We start from the raw sequence: 24481 nt of genomic DNA on the forward strand, positions 1-24481 counted from the left end.
AAAATCATACACACAGAATCTGTGCAGCACATACTGAGAAACAACATTGCACAATAAAAGTACACACGTGTTCAACAACTCTGCACACAGTTCCCAGAGCAAAGAGCAGGCGTTTGAACATGCTGTGATGACGTTAAAAACATTTCTCATCCAGCTGCATGAAAACACTCGGCCTGTAGGACGTGCGACTCCTCCTCAGCAGACACACACTGATGAGGAGATCTGTGGTGAGACTCATTTAGATCTGGTCAGCAGAAGGCACTTTAAAAGTTCAGCTGCTGTGTTTGAAAGTGGATCCCAGGCAGTGCAGGCCTGGTCCTCACCATCCCATGAGTCAGCAGCAGACTACTGCAAGTTTTGGACTCTTTAAGGCATCTCCCCCACTTTTGCTGGGTCCACCTCACTGAGCTCAGTTCACACTGGTTCACTGTTCAGAGCCAACATGTGTGTGTCTAGCTGACCAGGGTCTGTTTGCATCAAGGAAACGGAAAAAGATTCGGATGAGTTTTGGCCGTTTGGCTCGGTCTCTGTGGACGGTCCTCGCTCTGCCGTCTGCTCCGTCTGTAACGAGGCAGGACGGTTTGGTGATGAGGGTTTTGAATGTGAAGGTTCTTGGTGCTGTAACAAAGGTTCTAATGTGTGTGGGTGCAGAGTGCTTGGCTCAGTTGGCCTTTGTAGCCCAGTCTGTGCACACTGGCTCTGTGTTTTCTGAAGCTGGTCTGCTGAGTAATAAGGCAAGAACGGCCTCTCAGGTGCACAGGTCCGCATGGCCAGGTAGGTGTGCATGAGCAGGTGTGGAAAACGGGACGTGAAGTAGGAGACAAAGTCATCAGGGATGGAGCCCAGAGTCTCCTGCACCTCGGCAGGAAGCTCTCGGTAATGATGTTTCTGTTGAAACAGAGTCAACAATAAATCTTACAGCAGAGAAGAGCTCCTTATAAAAAACAGAGTTCCCCCTCACCTTGTTTCTCATCGCACGAAGCAGGTCTCTGACCGAACCACCCTTATAGGAGCGGAACTTCCTCAGATCTACAAAAATAACAAAACTATGGGTTTCCAACACAAAATGTCTCCAAAAAAGGAGATTGTGTTTTATGCTCCAAATGAAACTCAGATCAGAGCAACAATGAAAGCATCTAAAGCAGATGATGCATGATTTCATTCATTTCTGCTGCATGAAGTTAATAATGAACTAGTTATCAACCGATAAAACACACCGCACTAAGCTAATGCAGGCACAGTAAACACGTGCTCTGTATTTGTGCTCAGTCAAATCTTTTTTCTTTAATCAATGACTGACGGGGCAGCCTTCCTTGTCTGTTCGGGTTGTAAAGGAACTGGTTTTGCAAACAGGAAGCAATAGTTCAATATTTGTAGGCAGTTTATTATTTTTCACTTTCAGGAACTAAAACTGACGGCTACTATAAATGTTTATAGGGAGCCTAAGTGTCCTCCCCTTTCCAGTCAGCTCATGGGTAGCCTGGCCTGCCAGACTCACCCTCTGTCTATTCTACACAGAGGAGGAGTCTGGATACTCAGAGGCAGAGAGTACCATGACTAGCCAGCCCAAAAATAACCTATCAGAAAAAAGTCAGAAATAACGACTGTTTATTTATTTATTTATTTTTAGCTTATTAAGCTTTACGGACATCATATGTGAAATCCATGGCACATAACAAACAGGATTTAAAAACAGCTTTAATTGCCCCACTGACTTGAATTCAGTTTTTAGTTTTTCCAGGGACCTATGGTCCGGAAGTAGATGGGAGTGTCTTAGGCTCCCTATTATAAATACATATATGGGGAGCCTAAGTCACTTCCGCACCACGGGTCCCCGGAAGAACGAAAAAATTAATGCAAGTCAACGAGGCTAAAGACGCTATTTCCCGCTTGTTTTGTGCCACGGATTTCACATATGATGTCCGTGAATTTTAAAGACACATTTTGATACCAAGAACGTGTTTATTTTTGAACGGGGGACGATATTTTAGGTTTTGTGAGAAAATAAGTCCAGGACTACTAATGCGCTTCACAAAAATTACGTCATCGAACCAGACACGGAGAAAACTGAGAGAAATGGGCTGTAAGTTCAGCAAACTTCCCACAGGAGGAAAGAACCATCATAAATCTGGCCATGTGGTAAGCAGCAGCTACGTAAGGGGAGAGGAGATTATGTGATGACGTGCTGATTTCTGGTGTGTATTCATGCTAATTACAAACTTTTACAGGCTAATAAATCTCAACGTACGTGACTGGTGTGGTCGAAACTCCCATCATTACTTTTATTTAAAGAGCAAATCATCCCCAAATCAACTTTTTTGCTGATAAACTATATAAATGAGTGTCTAATTGTGCTGTAGACACATGTAGTCACTATTTGGCACTTTAGTGCATCTTAGTAAAAATTTAAATATTCTGCCAAAAACTGTCGTCGTGCCGTCGTCAGGTAGAAACCCTGCGCTGCATTTGAATTTAAATCTGCTATCGCTATTGGCTAAGAAGTACACTATGACTGCGGGCGGGCCTGTGGGCTTGCCGCTGATATCCCCCGGGACTCTGCTGGCTGCTGGTTGTGGCCCCCCGGGGCAATCCTCTGTGCCTCTCAAGGGGGGCAGGGGCTTTTCTGGTTACAGTCTCCCTGGGGTAAATGGTAAATGGCCTGTATTTGATATAGCGCCTTCTAGAGTCCTATAACCCCCCAAGGCGCTTTACAACACAATCAGTCATTCACACACACATTCACACACTGGTGGGGATGAGCTACAATGTAGCCACAGCCGCCCTGGGGCGCACTGACAGAGGCGAGGCTGCCGAGCACTGGCGCCACCGGTCCCTCCGACCACCACCAGTAGGCAACGTGGGTTAAGTGTCTTGCCCAAGGACACAACGACAGCGACAGACTGAGCGGGACTCGAACCAGCAACCTTCCGATTACGGGGCGAGCACTTTACTCCTGGGCCACCACTGTGGGGTCCCTGCGCTCTGGGGCAGCTCGGCAGCTCCTGGATCTCTGGGACTTGGAGCTCCCTCCATCTCCTACACATCATTGGGGGCAGATCTGTGGTGGCCCCTCACACTCTCTATTGGACGCTCCTATAGAGAGAAACCTTACACATACAAGCGCGTGTACACACACAGGTGCTCACATGGTGCTCTCATAAGTATGGACTTGGGCATTTTCAACACGTCTTAAGGCTGTGGCTGGCACTTAATGCACTGTGATTTATTATCATGATTGTTCAGTAAAACAATGTTGATTTTGTTCACCTCTGTCTCCGTGTCTGGTCGGAATTACAAGCATTCAAAAACAATAAAGTTTTAAGTATCAGGCGTGACATTAAAAGCAGAAGCTTTGATGCTCCACCTGAGAGTGAATCTGTAAGGCTTGTCACCAGCATTCAGACATCAATTCTGTTTGCTTCAAAGCCAGACAGGACACGGGGGAAATAAATAAATAAAAAAAGCAGTACACTATGACATTAACTGGTACATTATGATGTCACAATGCCATTGTGAGCCTGTGTGTGTGTATTTGTTAGTGGCTACGCCCTCTCGGTCTGCCAGGCGACTGCATTTGTTGCATTTTTTCAACAGGAAGTAGGAGTGGAGTGAGACTCTGGTAGGGGGTGACTTGCTCTTTAAATTGCAGTACAGCATGTGTGCGATTCAGGGCGTAAGGCAAAGCGGATTAGAAAATAGCGTTTTTAGCCTCGTTGACTTGCATCCATTTTTTCGTTCTTCTGGGGACCCGTGAGCCGACCGGAAAGGGAGGAGACTCCCTACATCCAAGTTGTCCTCTCATGTGTTGTGTACATTAGACCCAGTCTCCTACCCGTCTGCAGCGGTACTGTGATGTGCGCTCTCCAGTCACCCTTGACAACAGCCCTCCCTCCTCTCTCCAGCTGCCTCACGATTGGTCCGTCCAGTGCTTCCTTCTCTATTCGATCACTCACATCCTGCAGGAAACCACAGAAAAACGACATCATTAGCAAACATACCAAAAGTTTCTTTGAAACTTTAGCGCTTTCACAAAGCTGTGAATGTGCCTCGCTTGTAGAAAAACACAAAAACATGAAGTTCTAAACTTTGCCATACGTCTTCAAGGAAAATGTAAAAGAAGTCCAGTCTCCTTTAATAAATAAACCTTTTGAAACTTGCTTGTGCAAAGACTTTGTAATACTCGAGCACAACAGTGGTGAGATTGTAAAAATACCACCAACCTGAAAGAACTGCAGCTCTTTCTCCAGACTCCAGAAGAAAGGGTGTTTGAGAACACTTTCAGCTGAAGGTCTTCTTTGGGGATCCATGCTCAGCATCTGTTCTATTAGATCTCTGGCTACAATGTCCACTGAAACCAAACACAAACATCTTACCTTTGAGCGCCTTGGACATGCACTGACTGGATCCAAATATACAGATTTGATTTTTTAAATAATCTCAAAAATAAATAAATACCATGTTTGTCACTCTGCAGGTAGTCGAGGCTGTAGGCGCCCAGCAGGATGTTTGCTTGTCTCTGCAGAGACTTTCCAAAGGGGTGACTTCCCTCAGATACCACGTAGTAAAAAACACAGCCAGCAGAGAAGATGTCCACCGCGCAGGTCTGTGAGACGACGGAGATTAGTGGCACTGCTCCAAACAACAAACAGCAGAGAGGAGTCGGCAGCTCTACGGGTGACTCACTGGATTGTCTTTAGAGTCCTCACTCAGAACCTCTGGAGCGATCCAACCCTCGGTGCCCGGAACCCCAGACCTTCTGCTGAAACTGTGGCGTCCCACGGCGAGCTTTTTACACAAGCCGAAGTCTGAGATCATAGCTCTGACTCGTCCGTGGGCGTTGGGCATGGACACCAGGATGTTGTGGGGTTTGAGGTCTCTGTGGACTAGAGAACAGAGCGCTCGATCAGTAACAAGATAAACGGAGACAGTGAAAGAGTTGTGGTGCAGTGAGTAGTACCTATCTTGAGAGAGTGCAGATGTGTTAGTCCTGACATGGTCTGCTGCAGAAGAGTGACGGGTTCGAGTCCATGACGACCGAAATCCTTTTTCTCCACATACTAGTGAAGACAGCAGAAGACTATTTACTACAAAATGCAGAGTTGGAGAGAAAACTAGACCTGCTGCACATCAACAGAAAAACAAGTGACGTTAAATTTACTAAGATACCCAACAAAACCATGAATCACCTCCTGAAGCGTGGCGATGCACAGCTCGATGGCAATGTACTGGAACTGCCGGTCCCTCTCGGTGCAGAAGTAGCGGATGACGTTCGGATGCTCATCAGACTCTCGGAGCAGCTGAACCTCTCGGTCTGCGAAGCTGAAGCACTCTGGGAGGATTCTCTTCACTGCCACTGAGCGGTTGTCAAAGCGCCCCCTTGTGGACCAACGATGAAACCTTAATGATGTCAAAGTGTTTTTGGACTTTAAAAGGCTAAAGCTGCTAGGACCGAACCACTCACCTGTACACAATGGTCCCCTCAGCACCATGGCCCAGGACGTGTTTGGGATGGAAAGCTATGTTGCCCACTCTGACAGTGCAAGAATCTTCCTCTAAGAAGACAACAAGTTGGTAAAAACCCAACAAAACATTTAAGTCTCAAACAATAATAGTTTCAGGGTCTCACCGTTATCTTCGTGCTCATTGGCCGAGCTTCCAAACTCCGACACGGACACGTTGGAGTGGTTGGAGGCTCGGGGGGTGACGTTAGGGCTGCTGTGGTCTGAGTACTCGGAGCGAGTGCGGGTCACCTCCAGGTAGTCGGCGTCTGCAGACCCCACGTCTGCTGGAGAGAAGGGCTGCTGCTTCTGGAGCAGCTCCAGCCTCTCCTCCATCTGCCTCTGGAACTCCTGGTGTTGCAGCTGCTGCTGCTTGTGCACGCTCTGCGGTGAGAGAGGGCGACGCCTTAACACCTTTGTGGAGTTTTAGTTTTCCATTTTGTCTCACTAACACTCAGTTATATGAATGTTGCAAACACAGTAGCTTCTTCCACATTTCTAACGTTAGAGGTCATGCCCACACCACACAGAGTTCACCAGAGTCTTACTTTGGGGTAGATGATAACAAAAGCCACCCAGCCAGCCAGAAGGAAAGTGGAGAATATGATGCTGGCCATGTCTTTCAACATAGAGTCCACAGGAGCCTCGGAACGCAGGGCCCGACCCCCGGTGCCAGGCTCCAGGATGGCTGTCTCGGGAAAACCTGCAGTAGGTCCATCATCCATACCACTATCGTTGATCTTCTAGAACAAGGAAGATGAGGGGACAGACAGGAAGACAATGAGGAAGGTTGTGATAAAAGCAGCTCGACTGGGTGTCGGATAAACCCCCGTCACCGACCTCCTCTACTTTCTTATCAGTGGTTGGTGGGATGACGTTGCCCGGGCTACGAGGGAAGCTGTCGGGAAACTTTTCCAGAATCTTTGTGTGAGCATCGGGAGGCGTCTCATGATGACCTGAAACGCAAAAAATAAAAAAAAAATAAAAATAAAAATCTTAAAAGGTAGTAATGTTTAAAAGGATCTAACTGTGAACGCCTTTTATCAAGCCGACATGTTTCCTTTAAATCTTAAAAGGATGTCTGAGACAGGTTTTGACTCAATTACCACATAAAAAGCATAACTCCTTTTTCCAATTGCTTTCTTTTTCTTTTGCACCCGCTTCGTTTAGCTCTTAACGGGGTTATTTTATTCTTTTCAACAAATTTGAAAATAATTGTAATTTTGACCCAAGTGGCTGGGGAGAGGGAAGTGGGGGCCGTTTCTGTTGGGCCGCAGCCCCCGGGCCCGACCACGGATAAGTGAAGGAACTAAATGAACAGAACTAAATAGTTCATTCAGCTTTTACGGGTTATGGGTAAGAACATTTGCTTGTGAGAACAAAGTTTCATCTGCATTTGTTTCAATAATTACTTACGTCCAGAAGAAATAAAGAACTACTACTTTGCAGTCTTGAGAGGGAAATACTCAAATCCAAACAAAAGTAATGTCTGATATCAGAGTTTAAACAACACTAAAACATTTAAGTACAGGTGAAGAGCCATTAATGCTCCAGTCCCCCCTTTTCTGAGGGACAGTGAATGCAACATGACTTAAGTTAAAGCTGGGTGGATAAAAACTAAAGAAGTCTCCTAAACTGACTTCTAACTAGTCTGATCGGCCCACTGAAGAGGGCAATTCCAGGTTTGGGCTGATTTCTGTTTTTGAGTTATTTATGACTTTAGATGCACAAATGTGCCGATAAGCACAGACAATTACAGAAAATGCAGATCCACACATGATCCAGCAGGGGGCAGTCTCCACACAAACCTAACTGTATGTGGTCAACAGCGGTGGCACTAAAACTTCCTTCCTTTTACTCTTCATATGAAACTGTGACATCTAAAACTCCTCTTCCTCACAGAGCTGGGGCCTCATTTATCAAGCTTGCTTACGCACAAAACGGGGTCGGAAAACTGCGTAAGCAACTTTCCACGCAAACTTTGGGATTTATAAAAGAAAACTTAGCGGAAAAATGTGCACAACTTTAAGTTGACTAAGGACCTGGCTTACGCACATGTTGGACATGGAGAGCACCTGCAGTGCTGCTGCTGAGAAGGATACAATTATGAAATCCTGCAGCATTATCACTTGTACTGCTTCATGCACACACAGAGCAAGTACCCCCCCCTCACACACACACGCGCGCAAACACACACACACACACTGAAGCACAGAATACGGAATGCAGAATATCAGCAGGGGGACAGATTGAGACAGAATGTCATGCGTCTGTGACAGTGTGTCCCGTCACTGTGACCCTATTGATCATGTGCCCTGGCTACTTGGACAAGGGAGATCTCCATTTGGCTGACTGGTTAGCGTGCGTGACTTTCACCTGGGAGTCCGCCACAGATCTCTCTGAAGAACTCAGCATTGACGGCTTCAACGCTGTGCCACTCTGTGGATTTTCTCTTATTTGTTTTGCAAAAGCACTTCCTTTCATTTCTCCACCTCACCCACAGGTACCTCAATTTCTGCTTCTGTGAAATTGTGCTTCCTTGATCTGCCTTGATCTACGGTCGCCACGTCGTTGGCGGAGCGCTGCAACAGCCGGCTTATGTATATGCATGAGATCCACAAGGCGCTTTGCATTGACTATTTATGGCAGTAAGTGGGCGTGGTGAGGGTGGCTGTGACTAAAATGCAGCTGAGAAACATTCTTGTTAGTCTCCGATTTATGAAGTGGAGATTGCGTGCAGCTGTGCGTACTCCATGTTTGATAGATCACAAACCTACTTGGTGTAAGTGAAATTTTTTTGCTGAGCTTAAGTACGGTTTTAGTAAGGATTCTATGCAATGTTTGATAAATGAGACCCCTGATGACTAAGAGAAAAGAATTGGTGAAGATGCTGATGTTTACGTCTGCGGTACCGATTAGGAGCAGGTAGTTTCTCATGAAGTTGACCCGGTTTTGCTCCCGGAGCCCAGCGTTGGGTTTCACCCTTGTGCTGGGCGTGATGACACACTCCTTGTCCTCCTCCATCTCCTGGCTGTCGGGGCCCTCCAGCAGGGGGAAGGTTTTGCCGCGAGGCTAAAACACACACACACACACACACAATCTGCTCTCAGACCAATCACAGGAACTCTTTCCAAGAACAACTAAGTACTATTCTAAATAGTTAAGCTTTCAAGGACCAGCCACTGGAGCCGGGACACCAAGACACAATTAGAAAAAGATTAAAAAAACCTTGACAGGCTTACAAACATCTTAAAAAATGTGAACTGATACAGAAACCTTGAAAAAGGCAGATAAGACAACAGGAACGGACTCAACGCTTTCACACTCACCACTACGGTAACCCCATCGTGTACCAGGGAGGGAGATGCATACAGGCTGGTGGAGTATTTACCCACATATAAAGTGGCCCTGGAATAAAAGTACAACAAATACAAAAAGAATTACTTCATGGAAAAACATTGAATACTGAGCTTCGTGCTCAACTGAGCAGCTACAAAAATAAAATCCTGACAATCATGAAGAGAGAAAACTCACAAGGGCTCATGTTGTCCTGTTTGAGTTTTTCCACCAGCAGCAGGTGTGGACACACTACATAAAAACTAAGGATGCATGATATATCGCCATTGATATTGATTATTTTTTAACATATCGGTATCAGTCAGATTAAACTGGGCTGATATTAACAACCAATACTGGTCCATCTTGTTTCTGTTTGTGTATCGGTTTCAGAGGGGGAGGGGGGTGATGATGTGTAACTGTTTAGTTCTATGAAAGTGATGGTAATCATCTCAGAAGCGTAGATGTTAGCATGTATATATGTACACACACATAAATAAATAAATAAATAATCGGCCATAACAGTGATATTAATATCATATCGGCCCAAAAGATTCCTACTGATGCATCCCTAATAAAAAGGAAACACTTGTGTGGTCTGAAGCTGGAGCGAAACCCGCCCTGGCCACAGACACGCTGACCTATAACCTGTTCTCATACTCACCGGTCTAATCCAACAGGGTCTGGGTCAAAGGCACCAAATGTTTCAGTAAATCTTCATGTTAAATCTGGGTTAGGTCTGGATGCTCTACAGATTAGGATTAGGGGAAAGACTCGCATTTATAAAAGAAGAACCCACAAAAAGAGAGCGAAGGTCTGGAATGACATCACCAGTTCACCTGAAGCACGTGACATCACTGATTCTCTGCAGGCATCACTCAGGTCTCCTCATTTTAGTGGGTTTTTTGAATTCTCGTTTAAATTTACTACTTAGACTTTCAAACCATTCAGAAGTTGTTCTTGTTAAAAAAAATCTTTGAAGAAAAAATTAACAGCTGATACTTATTGAATAAATGAAATTATTCTGAACGAAAACATAAAATTACATGAATTTATTGGTGGGCTTGGTTTCCTTTGGAAATGGATATTTCCACCGAGTGATGCGGCCAACCTCTCCAGACATGAAGGTGAGGTAGCGCAGGGTTTCCACGGCAACGTTGGTGTGGGGGATTTTGCGCAGACCCTCGCGCTGCCAGATGTACATGGCCACCACCGGAGAGTTGTAGTTCTGGACCCACTGCACATCTCCGGTTTCGCTGTCCACCGTCACCACCAGTCCGTCGCCGTTGGACACAAAGTGGGCCATCTCTGCAGAGACCAACACAGGACCACTGATGGAGACGGCTTCAGACCCCAAGGCTGAGCAGGAGCCAGAGTGTCAGAGTCTTACTGTATTTGGTGTCATCGTCAGGGAGGGTGGAGGCGTAGTCTGAATAAGTAGCATTCCAGCGCAGCTCCCTGCTCTTTGTGTCGTACATGGTGATGGTGTACTCTAGGGACAAAAACAGCACAAAAGGAGAAAACATTTCCATGGTTTCACTTTTGAGTCCAACACAAAAAGTTGGGTTTGAGTATCAAATCCTGATCTGGGAGCAAAGTTTAACAGAGTTGAATTTCTGTTCCAACAATGAAAAACTGAAACAAAACCCAGAAAAACCTGCAGTTATTGACAGAATCAGCCTCGACTTAGAGCGAAGGTAAGAATTAGTCAAGGATCCTCTCTGCAGGATGACTTCACAACCAACACGGTCCTTTAATAACCCCCACCGACATCAGTCAGTGGTGTTGCTAAGGTGGGCTTAGATGTTAGAGAATAACAGGAGCTACACAGTAATGTTCCAGATGTAAATGCTAGATGAGATGGGCTCAGGCGTGACTAAACCAAACTGTAGAGCTTGTTTTGTTTTTACCCGTGCGTCCCAGATAGAGAAGAGAAGATGAGGGACAGAAGACCTCAGCGAAGGAGGAAGTCAGAGTTTGCTGTTTTTCACCCGTCAGCAGATCCACCACATACCACAAGTCCTGCTTTTTACCTGCACACACAGGAAACGGTTCACTTCTGTTACTAAAGCCTTTATTTTTCACATGGAACAAACCTTTTTCCATTTCATCCTAAATGAAAAAGTCATGCATCAACATTAACTTGTTATCTGCATTTGCACAGAGTCTATAGCCGTGTGTGTGTGTGTGTGTGTCCATGTACACATTTTAATGAGTGAGCATCTGTACATGCAGCAGCTTCAGTTAGGTGAAACCAAACCTTTGACAGAGAACGGTGCTTTGTAGGAAAATGTGTCAGACTTCTGCTTTGTTAGGAATTCAAATCAGCTGAAGCTACAACCACAGGTTTAGTAGTAGGAGATAACAAGCACCCTCCTTTAGTGAAGTTTTAGTCTCACCCATGTAAAGGATTCCATCAGAGCTCCGACAGGGAGAAGCTTGGACCAGCTCAGGGATGGTGAACGGCAATTTCTGTTCAAGTAAAATGTATAAATAATTATCAGATGACTTTTATTTCAATATGAGCAACAAAAACTATGAATCTGTTTATTTATGTAGCGCCAAGTCACAGCAAGAGTCGTCTCACGGCACTTTACAAAGTAGACGTTGAGTTCGGTTTACTATACGTGTTAGTTAAGCGTGTCTTATGTAAGGAACCCCAGCTGATAGCATCAAGTCACTGACTTGTTGTGTTAGGGACTTTATAACAACCCCCACACTAGAGATGCATGCAGCAACAGTTGAGTGGAAAACTCCCATAAGGAAACCGCTTTAACACACCGGGGCGTCCCAATAAGGATGTAGAACCATTTTTCTACAGAACAGGGAACAGAGAGGACTTTCTTAACCTTAACTTAGTTAGGATTAGTAATGAAGCCATCTCTGCTTACGGTCAGGCCTTTGCTGTTTTTCCCTCCCAGAGAATACAAGCTGCCATCGTTGGGGTCCGGCAGAAACGCTGGCCTGGTGGCACCAACACAGGAGACGGGTTAGTCATTCAAGTTATTAAAAAAAAAAAAAACATGTTTTAAGAAACAAAAAGACAAGATGAGCAGGTTGGTGCATTTGTTGTTCTGATGTGGGTGCAGCAGGACTTTTAAGATACGTACTCAGCTACATGTGTGGGGACCTGAAGAACTGGATCTGTGTGAGAGAGAGGAGATGCTAGTCAGGACCGACGAGAATCTCAACCACAAATGAAAATGAGGGCCAGTGGCAGTTGAGTTGAAATGTCATGAACGTTGGTGACATTCAGCAGCGGAGGACACAGAGTCCACACAGACACAGGTTCCTCAGCAGTAAACACGAAAGGCAAACAGCCACGTCCGCTAACGGCTCTCTGTGAGTAAATCAAGCGTGACACGACAAAGATGGAATAACAAACATGACCAGAAGCACCGGCATCTCAACACTTATTACTCAAACGTGAATATTCCTGAGTCCAAGAGAAATATTCTAATTAATCTTTAGACTCATTCAGTTCACCAAACTCGTCCTGCTGTTGTGTTTAAAGTAAACGTTGACTTTAGCCGTCTTAGGTCTTAGCCTGTTGCCACACCAGTCATCTAAACCAAAACATGAAGTCTGAGATATAATAGGCCACGCCCACACCTCCCGCAGGTGTAAACAGACTGGGTGTGGACCAGGTGGAGCTGATCTCTGAGCCCAGAGGGGTCAACGATGGCAGGAGTTAGGTGTGGAATAATCCCACTGTGGTAAATGACTGTATTCAACCAGGCTCCCAGTCAGCGTAATTGGAGAGGATGTTGTAGAAACAAAATGAAACCTGAAATATAAATAAGTGTTTGCAAAGCCAGCGAGGTGAGACAACAGTAATACAATGTAATGTGATTAAAATGAACTGCTCTGTGCTGAGCAAAGTAACAAGCAACTGCTTTCTGTTGGTTACGTACAGTCAGGTCCATAAATATTGGGACATTGACACAATGCTAACATTTTTGGCTCTATACACCACAACAATGGATATCAAGAAGTGCTTTAACTGCAGACTGTCAGCTTTTATTTGAGGGTATTTACATCCAAATCAGATGAACGGTGTAGGAATTACAACAGTTTGCATATGTGCCTCCCACTTGTTAAGGGACCAAAAGTAATGGGACAATTGGCTTCTCAGCTGTTCCATGGCCAGGTGTGTGTTATTCCCTCATTACCCCAATTACAATGAGCAGATAAAAGGTCCAGAGTTCATTTCAAGTGTGCTATTTGCATTTGGAATCTGTTGCTGTCAACCGTCAAGATGAGATCCAAAGAGCTGTCACTATCAGTGAAGCATGGTGCTGGAAGTGTCATGGCGTGGGCATGTATGGCTGCCAGTGGAACTGGTTCTCTTGTATTTATTGATCATGTGACTGCTGACAAAAGCAGCACGACGAATTCTGAAGTGTTTCGGGCAATATTATCTGCTCATATTCAGCCAAATGCCTCAGAACTCATTGGATGGCGCTTCACAGTGCAGATGGACAATGACCCACAGCATACTGCAAAAGCAACCAGAGTTTTTGAAGGGAAATAAATGGACTGTTTTGCAAATGGCCAAGTCAATCACCTGACCTGAATCCAATTGAGCATGCATTTCACTTGCTGAAGACAAAACTGAAGGGAAAATGCCCCAGGAACAAGCAGGAACTGAAGACTGTTGCAGTAGAGGCCTGGCAGAGCATCACCAGGGATGAAACCCAACATCTGGTGACGTCTGTGTTTCAGACTTCAGGCTGTAATTGACTGTGAAAGATTTGCAACCAAGTATCGAAAGGTATAAGTTTGATTTATGGTTCTTATTCTGTCCCATTACTTTTGGTCCCTTAACAAGTGGGAGGCACATATGCAAACTGTTGTAATTCCTACACCGTTCACCTGATTTGGATGTAAATACCCTCAAATAAAAGCTGACAGTCTGCAGTTAAAGCACATCTCGTTTGTTTCATTTGATATCCATTGTGGTGGTGTATAGAGCCAAAAATGTTAGCATTGTGTCAATGTCCCAATATTTATGGACCTGACTGTAGGTGTGTGTGCGTGTTGGACTGATGTGCAGCAGCAGGTGTGTGTAAAGCCGGGACAGAACAGTCAAACTCATATTCAGTAGCTGTTCCAGGAAAACAGACGATGTGGAGGAGGCAGCTTCTGCCTCACATTCACAGATCTGTTTATGGAGCGGACTCACACCAGAACTCACAAAGCTGACAGTAAGCCTAAGAAAAAGTCCACGTAGAACAGGAGTCTCACAAGTTTTACCATTTTGTTGATCTAGTTCACAGAGCCACTGTGAATGACTTGTGTCTTGCACGTGTTTTTCAAGTCTACCTCATCTCATGTCCTGAAGCACACAAACCATTACCACAGAATCCGTAGGACATACAGTGTGCAGAGCTGCTGATCCCGTTCCACTCTGACCTTGATTAGAGGCTATATTTGCCCCTCTGTTAATTATTACCCGCTGCCCAAGAAAACGTGGTTGAGCTGTTTCTCCGAGCGTGGTCTGCAAGATTTAACCTGAGGAAACCTTCTCACAAATCTAAAAGATCCAACCAAAATGCCCTACGGGTGTTTTATGAAAACAAAAACTAGAATGTTTAACTGCAACAGAAAATATGGAATAGTTAATTTATTATTAATGTAAATATTACAGAATTATCACTAAAAAGACTCAAAGAACCCTGAAAACCAACACTTAAGATATTTAGAGAAGCAGCACCCGACTGCTGTCGGCTCTCCTCACCTTCTTTCAGAGTCCATTTGATGGAGCCGGATTTCTTGCTGACAGCGTGCAAGTTTCCATCCAAGGTGGACACAAACAGCAGGTTTTCAGGAAGGGAAACTGTGCTGGCACTGCAAAGCCCCTACACACACACACACACACACACACACACACACACACACACACACACACACAATTATCCCAAAGACAGGAGAGGGTGCTCGCTGCAGAACCACAAAGGCGGAGCTGCACCATAAGGTGGAGCTGCACCAGGGTCAGCCCCGCCCATTCACGCAAACTCAGCCTAGCCCACTGACTTCCGTTTTTGTTTTCCAACTTCATCGCAAACTAACCTGACCCACATGAATTACGGCTGTTACTACTTTACAAATGTTAATGCTATGTTCTATGCTCCAATTAAACAAGATAAATATAACTTGCTACATGACAAAGCCTGAATACATCTTGAAATGAAACGATTTCTTTTAGCAGATATCTGCCCACAGCCGCTCTAACAATAATATGTTGCAACAGCATGAGTGATTGTCACATGTGCTCTGGTAGTCCAGTGGTAAGATTGTTGGAATTAAGTTTTGCTTCCCCCTCAGCTGATGCTGGTACGATTCTCGGTGGGATCGGCATCAATCTATTTAGCCAGCTGAAACATTGAATTTGTTTATATTTTAGTTGTAATGTTTATTTTCAGCAAAATATTTATGTCTCTAAAAGTTCTTTGAATTTGGTCGTTCCTAAACAGCATTTTAGTTGAAACTCTGCTCACAAATGGACTCACACTGGCTAAATAAACAAATAAATAAACAAACACATTAGTCATTATATGTTAAACGGTATACCAGTAAATTGTTGTAAACATAGTACTGGCAAGTGTAGCTAGAAATTAAGAAAAGGGGTTGTAATCTACCTAATATTTCTACCACTGGGAGTCGAACCTGCCCAAAACTACATGCAAACCTGCCTCTATAACCTCTACCCCACCACATCTGATAAAAGTAAGTGGCGTTACATGTAATTGTCCTATCCAGTGTGTCTTTGGAGATGGGATGTATGGTTGATTGGCGGTGTCTCAGTAGAAGTCATTTCAGACATAATTTGTCAGAAAATTCACAGAATATCCAGATTTGAGAACCAAGACCAGACCCACTTCAGGGGAGGAGACCAAATTGAAGCTGAGATGGGAGGAAAATGCATGAATGAGGCCAAAAATGGCTTTGGCGTGTTTCTTATGAGGAAATGACAATATAACATGATAAAAAGTTCCAAAAGTTAGATTTTTAATTATATGGAACCTTTAGAAAAACTGTTCAGTTAACTTCTCACCTCCGTCCTCAATCTTGCATTTTTTAGCTATAAAACCCTCTTTGGTTCCAGAATGCTGTCAAGTCTGACAACTGGAAGGAATTGGACTGACTCTGATAGAATGGGCGGGGCTGATTCTGGAATGGGCGGGGCTGACTCTGGTGCAGCTCCACCTTCTGGTGCAGCTCCGCCTTTGTGGTTCTGCAGCGAGCACCACTTGAAAGACAGCACGTCTGATTTTTAACCATGTGACATGTTTTTACATGAAACCTCTTTGGTCCGTAAATTAGATTAGAACATGTGCACCTGCATGGAGGTGGTGAATGATAACTTAAGGCTCTAATCACACACACACACACACACACACACACACACACACACACACACACACACACACACACACACACTGAAATCACAAAGATAGCAGTGTAAGAAAATGTCAGAAGGTCTGGTTTACACTGAAACGGGAAGTATTTTTATCTTTTTTCCATCGTCACTGTTGGGGTCAGACAAGGGGACTGCGGTGACTTGCTGAGGCCAAAGTGTGATTAGGGAATTTGTGCAGCTTCTTTAAATGTGTACGTATGTGTGTGTGTGTGTGTGTGTGTGTGGGGGGGGGGGGGGGGGGGGGGGGCTACAATGAGGCACGGAGCAGAAAGCTTCAAGTACACCCTGCAACAGCGTGCTCCAACATTCTTGTTTTTGTTGTTTTTAGGGCTGCAACAAACGATTATTTGGATAATCAATGAATCGGATGGGGTCTCGACTCGATTAATTGGATTAAACGGGAACATTTAAAAACTGCTATGGAAATTTTTTTCTCTCCTTCCTTTACTTTATTTAGGGCTCGGCGATGTGGCTTAAAATCAATATCACGATATATTGAGGATTTCACCTCGATAACGATAAATAGACGATAACTACAGGTATGCGCAGAAACAAAAGTTGACCACTAGATGGGGCTGTCACATGTATTATGTTGAGACACAATTTTACGTGACTCAACATGGAACGGCTTCTTAAAGGGACATGAACGTGCCAACCTACACACATCTGTTCATTTTTTAGTATCAAATTTCTTGACATGAGAAAAATGATCACAATAAGAGTCAGACATTTTAATAACAATACATTTTCAATTTATTGCCCAGCCCTAACCATAAATACACTACGATCAGTAAAATTTTATGTATTTCATTAACATTAGTTAAGCAACAATAGTAAGCTACTGGATATGCTAATAACATTTAATTTCTACTGCGTAAATTTTAATGGTGACATTTTTATTACAATTAAATTTAAATAATGTTCACAGATACACACGTTTGTGAATTACATGCTACAGTGGCTTGCCATAATCCTGCTGTGGTGTTTAGCAGAGCAGACTAACCTGACAGCAGCGGCTCTGCTTCATAGCGCTGCAGTCAGCTAAAAACAAACAGAATGGTAAGAACTTTTCTTCCGCTTGTAGAATTTAGATGTTCTTAGTTTCACAACCATCGTGAGCCTGCTACCCACTAGCATTAGCTAATCTGCTCGTAGTTGCACTTTTGATCCCAAACCGTTTCTGCCTTTGTGTCTTTGCTGGTTCCAGTTTTCCTACACACAACCTACATTAGCTCATGGTGCATCAGTAAGCAACTTACTGTTCCAAGTGTGTCGTTCCTCATCAAAACACCGGCTTTCTCTCTCGTTCTGATCTGCCTCGATCTGCTCTGTTGCCACCTACACATGAGCTGCACACATTGACTGTTAAAGGTTGCGAATCGATGACAAAATGCATTGCCAACGCATTTCGTCGTCCATTTTATTGATTTGTTGTTGCAGCCCTAGTTGATTACTGTTGTCCAACTTGGATGTTAGCATTAGCTTGGGTTAGCGTTAACAGTAGCTCAAGCTAGCATTGTTCCGCAGTTACCAGATCAACTCTGGTGTATTGCCAGTGTTGCAGTAGATTAGAAGAAGCAGATTTATGGCGGAGTGTCTGAGCTTATGACGTGTTAAACCAGCTTTTCTCAGAACAAATAATTTCTTAGAATCCAAATCAGAAGCGTTTAACACATTACTAATTTTACTTAAAGGGACTTTACGGAATTTTGAATTTTTATGCTCGCGATTGCCCTCTCAGGCCAAAAGCGTAACGGCTGCTTCAATAGGAGGCTCGTGCACGAGGCGCGCATGCTGTACGTGCACACTCCTTAACGAAAATAACAGCTGAGACAGTCCCGTGTGTGTGTGTGTGTGTGTGTGTGTGTGTGTGTGGGGGGGGGGGGGGGGGGGACAGAGGACAGGAGAACGCGCAGCTAATTAATTAAATAATGTGGTTCTGTACCTTTCTCTTCAGCACAGCTGACAAAGGTTTAAGATGGGTCAGTCCTCCTGCATGCTCAGATCATTCCATTCCCTTGCTTGAAAAATTGTTCCAAAATGAAAGTTGAACCCACATCTTTTTTATCTGTGAATTCAATGCCGTTCGGCAAGTCTCAAATAAAAATTTGGGCATCTTACTGTAAAAAAATATACCATTAATGTAAAAAAGAAACACTAAAACAGCTATGTTTACATCCAGAATCGAACCTGGGTCTTCCGCATGAAAGCCCGAAGTTTTACTAGGCGAGCTATAGCACCAGTGACGTCTTCCGCATCTGTAACATTTATATCCTTGATGACAGCTAAAACAACATTCAAAGAATGGTTTGGAGAGCTATGCCTGAGCGTGAACGCGCATGAAGCAGCCTGCTCGACCCGAGCAGCTCTCTTTTTCTGTGATTTTACAGAAAAATAGGCAATCACAGTAAAAATGCCAGGGCTCATTCTACAGGACCAGGGCATTGCAGGAGAATGTATGAAGAAGAAATTTATTATTTCTATTCATGTTTTGGCTGTCAAACTTCCATAAAATCCCTTTAAGAAAGCAGGTGGGAGACCGTACAGACTTTTTATTATGCTACATTAGACACCCAGGTTGTCTACATTCAACAAAGTAAAAACAGTTTCCAATTGTTCTAGGACACCTTTAAAGCTCAACAAAATATAAATGACTTTATTTAGACTATCAGCTACTCAGTATTTGTAAAGTTGGCGGAGTTTAATTTATTTTAGTGTTTTCTAAAGTCAACTAGCTTTGGAGGCCATGTTGAATTTCTCAATTTCATTTAGATCTGTCCAGTGGTTCATAATGTTATTGCTAGTGAACATGCATGCTCGACACATTAAGCTGAGGGCGTCAACAAAAGAAAACACTACACTACTCCAGTAAGACAGGAAACGCAACCATCTCCGAATCATCCAGAATATCCTTTATTGGTCAAAACAATCCCTTAAACTGATGTCCTAGCTAACACACCCTGTCTGATCCCATTAGCATGTTTGCAACAGAAAACTGGTAGAGTAGCAAGAGCACTGTTGCTCTCTGAAATAAAGTCTGCTTCTGCACAGATGATTAGTAGGCTGATGGGGCTAAAGCAGCCCCATCTCAAACCTTTCACTCCTACTCAGATAAACGGGAACAACAGAACAGACATGGGAACACACGACTCGTCTCGGAGGGTTTCAGAAGCAGACCCAATGTGATAATCATGAGAGACTGAGACAGCATGAGGTAGTAAAATTAAATGAAAATGCAAAAGTTGTTTAAAAATAAAAAAAGATTCTGACTCATGACTTGGTTTCTACCCAAATTACACACAGTGGATGAAGTACGCTCCATCTAACCTCCATGGAATCCTAAAAATCCTTAAGCAACCACACACATCTTGGAGTTTTTGCACTGGTTTACAAAAAAGGGTCAAGTGGGGGATTAGAGAGATCTTGACAGCTCACCCGCCTACAAAAATCTGTACAACCTACATGTTCATTCGTTTCACTCTGACCAAATTGCTTTTAACCGTTCCATTTAAATTACATCGGTTGCATGCTCTCCTCATAGGAACTGCTAAGCTATGCCACTTAGGCTTCATTTATTAAGCTGAGACAGACTCAAGCTGACCTACAGAGCTATTGATCAGCGATGTTGACGTCCCTCTGCGCAGTGTAAACAGCCCTGTACACACAACCATCAATACTGCTGGATAGTCCTGAAGATTTAGACCCTTTATAGAAGATAAGAGAAAAAGAATCACTCGTCCACCTCCAGCAGTGCAGCTTCAACCAGAACCACTCACTCCTGGTTTCTAATTCATATCCTTTTTTAATTATTGCTCATTTTTCTTGGAGTTTGGAAAATGCTAGAATTCCGACCAACTGGAATAAAACTGATGCTAGATAACCAGCAACCCTTTGCAGTTAGAAACTATATCCTGTACTCACATCCTATACAAACATTTGAGTCACCTGCGATGGTTCCCATGAGCAGCACACACAAGTGTGCCAGTAAGAATCCCAACTAATCTGTTTTTGGCCTCGCTAACCTCTAGCAGAACTCTTGGATTCACAAACAAACAACGCTCTGAACATCTGTCAGCCTCCTGGTTTCGCACAGACACCTGGTGAATATTCTGCCTCCGTTTTCTGACATCTGGCTGCTCATAATGAATGTAATTTTGTTCAATAAAAACCAAGAATGCATTAGCTCCCAGTTCCTCATTTGGAGTGTTGCACAGAAATGTTATTGTGTAATACAGTTGCACAATAATGCAGAACAGAGTCAAAAATACAACTTGACTCTTATTCTGAGAACTTTGTTGTCTCTTTTGCAGAGAAGCCAGACGAGGATGAGAGGGGCACCGGCTTTGATGCTCACGTTATCATCGATAGCAGTGTCACTGTGTCTTGACAGCCCTCGGCTGAACACAGAACAGCTCGATTGTTGGCAGACTTCCATTATGTTTAAACAAACCTACGCCGTACCCCCCTTACTCAGTTCCACTCAGATGTTGTTAACCACAAGAAGTGGTGTGTCCTCCACCAAAGGGGGTAAAATCAAAAGGGTTTTTAATAGCAGCAGCTACCCAGATGACTTCTTATGAAGCAAACTGACTCAGGACTAGGAGAACTGATTGCAAACAGGTGGTGGTGGACTCAAAACTGATGTCATTTGATATTAAAAGTGGTGCAAAAATCTCTGAAAAGTATCAGGAACAAGCGGGTTCTCTAAGGACAGAATTAGACAAAATGACATAGTTATTGCCACCTTCAGCTTATCTGCACAAACAAGCATCACTTTGCAGCTGGTCTGGTTGCAGGCAAACCAACACAGGAACCCAGAAAAAAGGTGATCACACATCTGTTTATTTGCCAAGGGAAGTGCTCTGCAGCAACAGCCTTGAGTCATCAAAGATAAAAATCTCCTTATGGTGATGATAAACTTTTGTATTCTAAAGTTATTGAGTCTAACATTAGTGTGGATTTGGTCCTAATGCGCTTCCGTCAGCTGATCAACAATGAAAATTAGGGATTCACAGTATATCAACATCAATATCAGCTGATGTTAGTCATTTTTTTAACATATCGGTCCGATAAATTAAACTAGGACGATATTAAGGACTGATCTTGTTTCCAATTGTTTATCTGTTTCAGAGGATGATGGGGTGATGACGTACATTTGTTTAGTCATATTATTGTAATCATCTCATAAGTGTAAATGTGTGTGTTGGGTGTACATAATAACGTAAATTCAGCTTTAATCATTTTCATTCTATACAAAATCTGCTGGTTTTAGAAGCAATGATGGCAGTATATCAGTATCGGCAAGTATCTGTTATCGGCCATGACAGCGATATCAATATTGGTCCAAAAATTTCATATCGGTGCATCACTAATGAAAATGTCTGAATTTTAAAGCTAAGAAGCAAAAACACATGACTTTAGAAGTCCCCTACAGTTTCAAATGTTATGTAAATCTAAAAGCGATGAAGTACTCAAGTGTTGCTTCAAACACACACTTATGGTCAAATCCACTGCTGTGGTTATATACTGTATGTTTCAATCTGAACATGCATTTGTTAAGAATTAAAGAACTAAAATTGAATATAATCAGCTAAGTCTGTTGAAACGAGTGCAAACAGCCTGAAGAAAGGTGTAAAATATGAAAAGCTGTCCACACAGATGCCATTTTGAGCTTTTCGTCTGACATGTCATACTTTGAAGGAAAAAACAAGCAGTACTTAAAATAAATCAAATCAACTGTTAAGAACTGAGAGCAGGAAATGAGGGTGTGAAGAGTGTTTTCACATAGATATGCGTTAGGTAGCTTCAGTAATCCCACTACAGCTGCAGATTCACGTGTGCCTAGAAGGACTCTGAAACCAGATAAAAGAGAATAGACACTTTAATCAGCTTCCTAGCTGAAGCAGTACACTCATTCAGAGGCTCCGTCTCAAAACTTTTTAGGGTCACACTGAGTTTAAACGTTTTCTCAAAGCTAAATCCAAAATAAAAACCCTCCAGAAATCTAAGATGCTGGTGCTTTTATGGAACGCTCAGCACTTAAACCTAATAGATGACTGCAGACTGTGTATGATTATATATGTGCAGGTGAGACTGGTGTCATTAGATATGAGAATAAAATCTCTGACTTAAGCTTCTTAGCCAACCTGTAGTAAATGTGTATGAAGCAACAAGCCAACCACCACGTGTAGCGTCTGCAGCATGCACGGCTCACAACCAAGCATTTGTTTGCACCACTGATGCAGATAAGAAAAAACGAGTTAAATTAAGAGTTGATGGGAAATCTCATCACTAAAACTTCTAAATTGCTGAGATTATGACATACTGATTATAAATAAATGGTGTACAAACTGCATCATGGTGGTGATGTGTGGTCTAATAAAGTGATCGATACCTAGTGATCTAGTTTTAAATCATAATGAAATAAAAGCATCAAAAGCTGCTGCTGCTGCTAAAGGGAGATGGCTGTGATTTGTAAACATTGGGGCCAATTACATTTGATTACATTAAAACTATCAAAACTCGTATCGAGAGTTGTGGCCTTCTTTGGTCAGTTTTTAAAAACAATAGTTGGGAATTCCGTCTGAGGCTGACTAATATTGACATTTGTGACTATCTGAACTCTCTTGTCCTTGAAGTATAAGAAACGTTGAGATAAAACTTCAATGAAACTGGGAAATCTGCACAGGACCGGAACAACAGGGTTTCCTGGGTCACAGATGTTCAGGTTTTTACTCGGAACTTTTGGACTCCCATAATTCTTTAAACTAAACCGAAAAAAAAGCAACTTGATTACTTAAAAATGTTAATTTTAGTGTTCATAAAGGTGAAAAAGACTGGTGTTAGCATCCTAGCTAACGGCTAACACGCGCCAGAATAAGAACGTTTAGCTTCGGCAAATGACAATTATTGTTATATTACAGCGACCGGAGACGCAGAATCAGTCCAGGTTTATCTAATCGCGCAGCAACTTCAGTCCAACGTCGTTATCCAGTTAGCCCTCTTACCTGCTGTGGGAGACCAGCGCAGCAAAGCAGCCCTAAAACGCAGCACATCAGGACCTGATTGCGCCCTGGCCAGTCCATATTATCGGGTCTCAAACCGGGTTAGACGGCGGGGTAGTCCGAGCCGTGGGTGGTTACATAGAGAAAACGCAATTTGTCTCACAAAAATAAAACTATACAGAGGTTTTATCACTGTTGTGGCGTTTAGAGGCAGCAGCGCTGGATACAGCGATGCTTCTTCCTGAAATTAACGCCGTGGGGGTTGGACTTTGGGATTGATATCCACAAGAGTGGAGGAGGGGTAATGATGTAAGGCAAGCTGTTCTTACATCTAATCGGATATTTTCTTGTTTTGTAAAAAGCGGCTGCATTACAGAAGTGTATAAAGGAGCGTTATGGTTAGTGAGGGAAAAGTGAGGAAACACCAAAGATCTACTTCAAGAAAACGTTTTAAACAGTTATTTGATTTTAAAAGTCTAAATTTGAATGATTCAAGAATAGCCATAAACGCACCTGAATCCAACAGTATTCATCCTGTGCATTTCATTTTGGCTACGTAATTCTAAGTTTTTTTTAAAGAGACGTTTTATTGCATTTCATTTATTTTGAAATTCCTATATTTCACAACGAAACTAATGGAACATCCTTCAGTCCTTCACAATAAGAGTCTCAAATATTCACACCAGCCTCAAAACAACTGAAACATACAAAATGTTTGAGTTTTACTGAAGAATAATACTTAAAAAACAAATGTTCAAAAATTGTGGGTGTTTTAAAAGATACACATGTATGTTTACTACTTTTATTGTGAAGGTTTGAAGAAAGTTATTTGAATTTCCCTGCGGACATTGCTGTAGAAGTATCCAAAAGACTTCATCTTCACTGACAAAGTGGCAGCTATAAGCAAACTGTTTACTCAGCTGGCCACTCCTGAACATTCACTACCATAAACTCCTTCTAGCCCAACCATCTCAAGCCCTACTGCTTCATTTTCCTCTTTTTACTCTCACTGAGAACTGTGTGTCCAAGCTTCTCACGTGCAGCCGCCCTACTACATGCCCATTTGACCCCATTCCGACTAAATTGCTCCAAGCTATTGCTCCTACAGTAGCCACAGTAGCCACACATGTAATCAACGCTTCACTGACATCCGGTACATTTCCCACCTCTCTCAAGCATGCTCAGGTTAAACCGCTGCTAAAAAACCCATCTCTTCCTCC

The 24481-nt window shown here is 43.2% G+C and overlaps 1 protein-coding gene across 2 annotated transcripts; it reads right to left on the minus strand.

Annotated features, from left to right (window-relative positions):
• Positions 1-264: 264 nt before the first annotated feature.
• ern1 (endoplasmic reticulum to nucleus signaling 1) lies at positions 265-23472 on the minus strand. 2 transcript variants are annotated; one of them, XM_070542724.1, is made up of 22 exons: positions 23265-23472; positions 14575-14695; positions 11945-11978; positions 11726-11798; positions 11234-11306; positions 10745-10867; positions 10225-10326; positions 9881-10142; positions 8828-8906; positions 8411-8570; positions 6339-6454; positions 6047-6238; positions 5627-5882; positions 5462-5552; positions 5187-5376; positions 4958-5057; positions 4684-4883; positions 4456-4603; positions 4221-4348; positions 3833-3956; positions 962-1029; positions 265-888 (listed from the first exon to the last, which is right to left on the minus strand). In XM_070542724.1, the coding sequence occupies exons 1-22, from the start codon at positions 23340-23342 to the stop codon at positions 415-417; spliced, it is 3192 nt and encodes a 1063-aa protein (XP_070398825.1). In that variant the 5' UTR covers positions 23343-23472; the 3' UTR covers positions 265-414. The 2 variants fall into 2 exon arrangements, with proteins under 2 accessions (XP_070398825.1, XP_015801147.3); XM_015945661.3 differs by having other exon boundaries at positions 6047-6241.
• Positions 23473-24481: the final 1009 nt, after the last annotated feature.

The sequence above is a fragment of the Nothobranchius furzeri genome, chromosome 12, assembly GCF_043380555.1.
Source record: "Nothobranchius furzeri strain GRZ-AD chromosome 12, NfurGRZ-RIMD1, whole genome shotgun sequence".
NCBI classification, from domain to species: domain Eukaryota; kingdom Metazoa; phylum Chordata; class Actinopteri; order Cyprinodontiformes; family Nothobranchiidae; genus Nothobranchius; species Nothobranchius furzeri.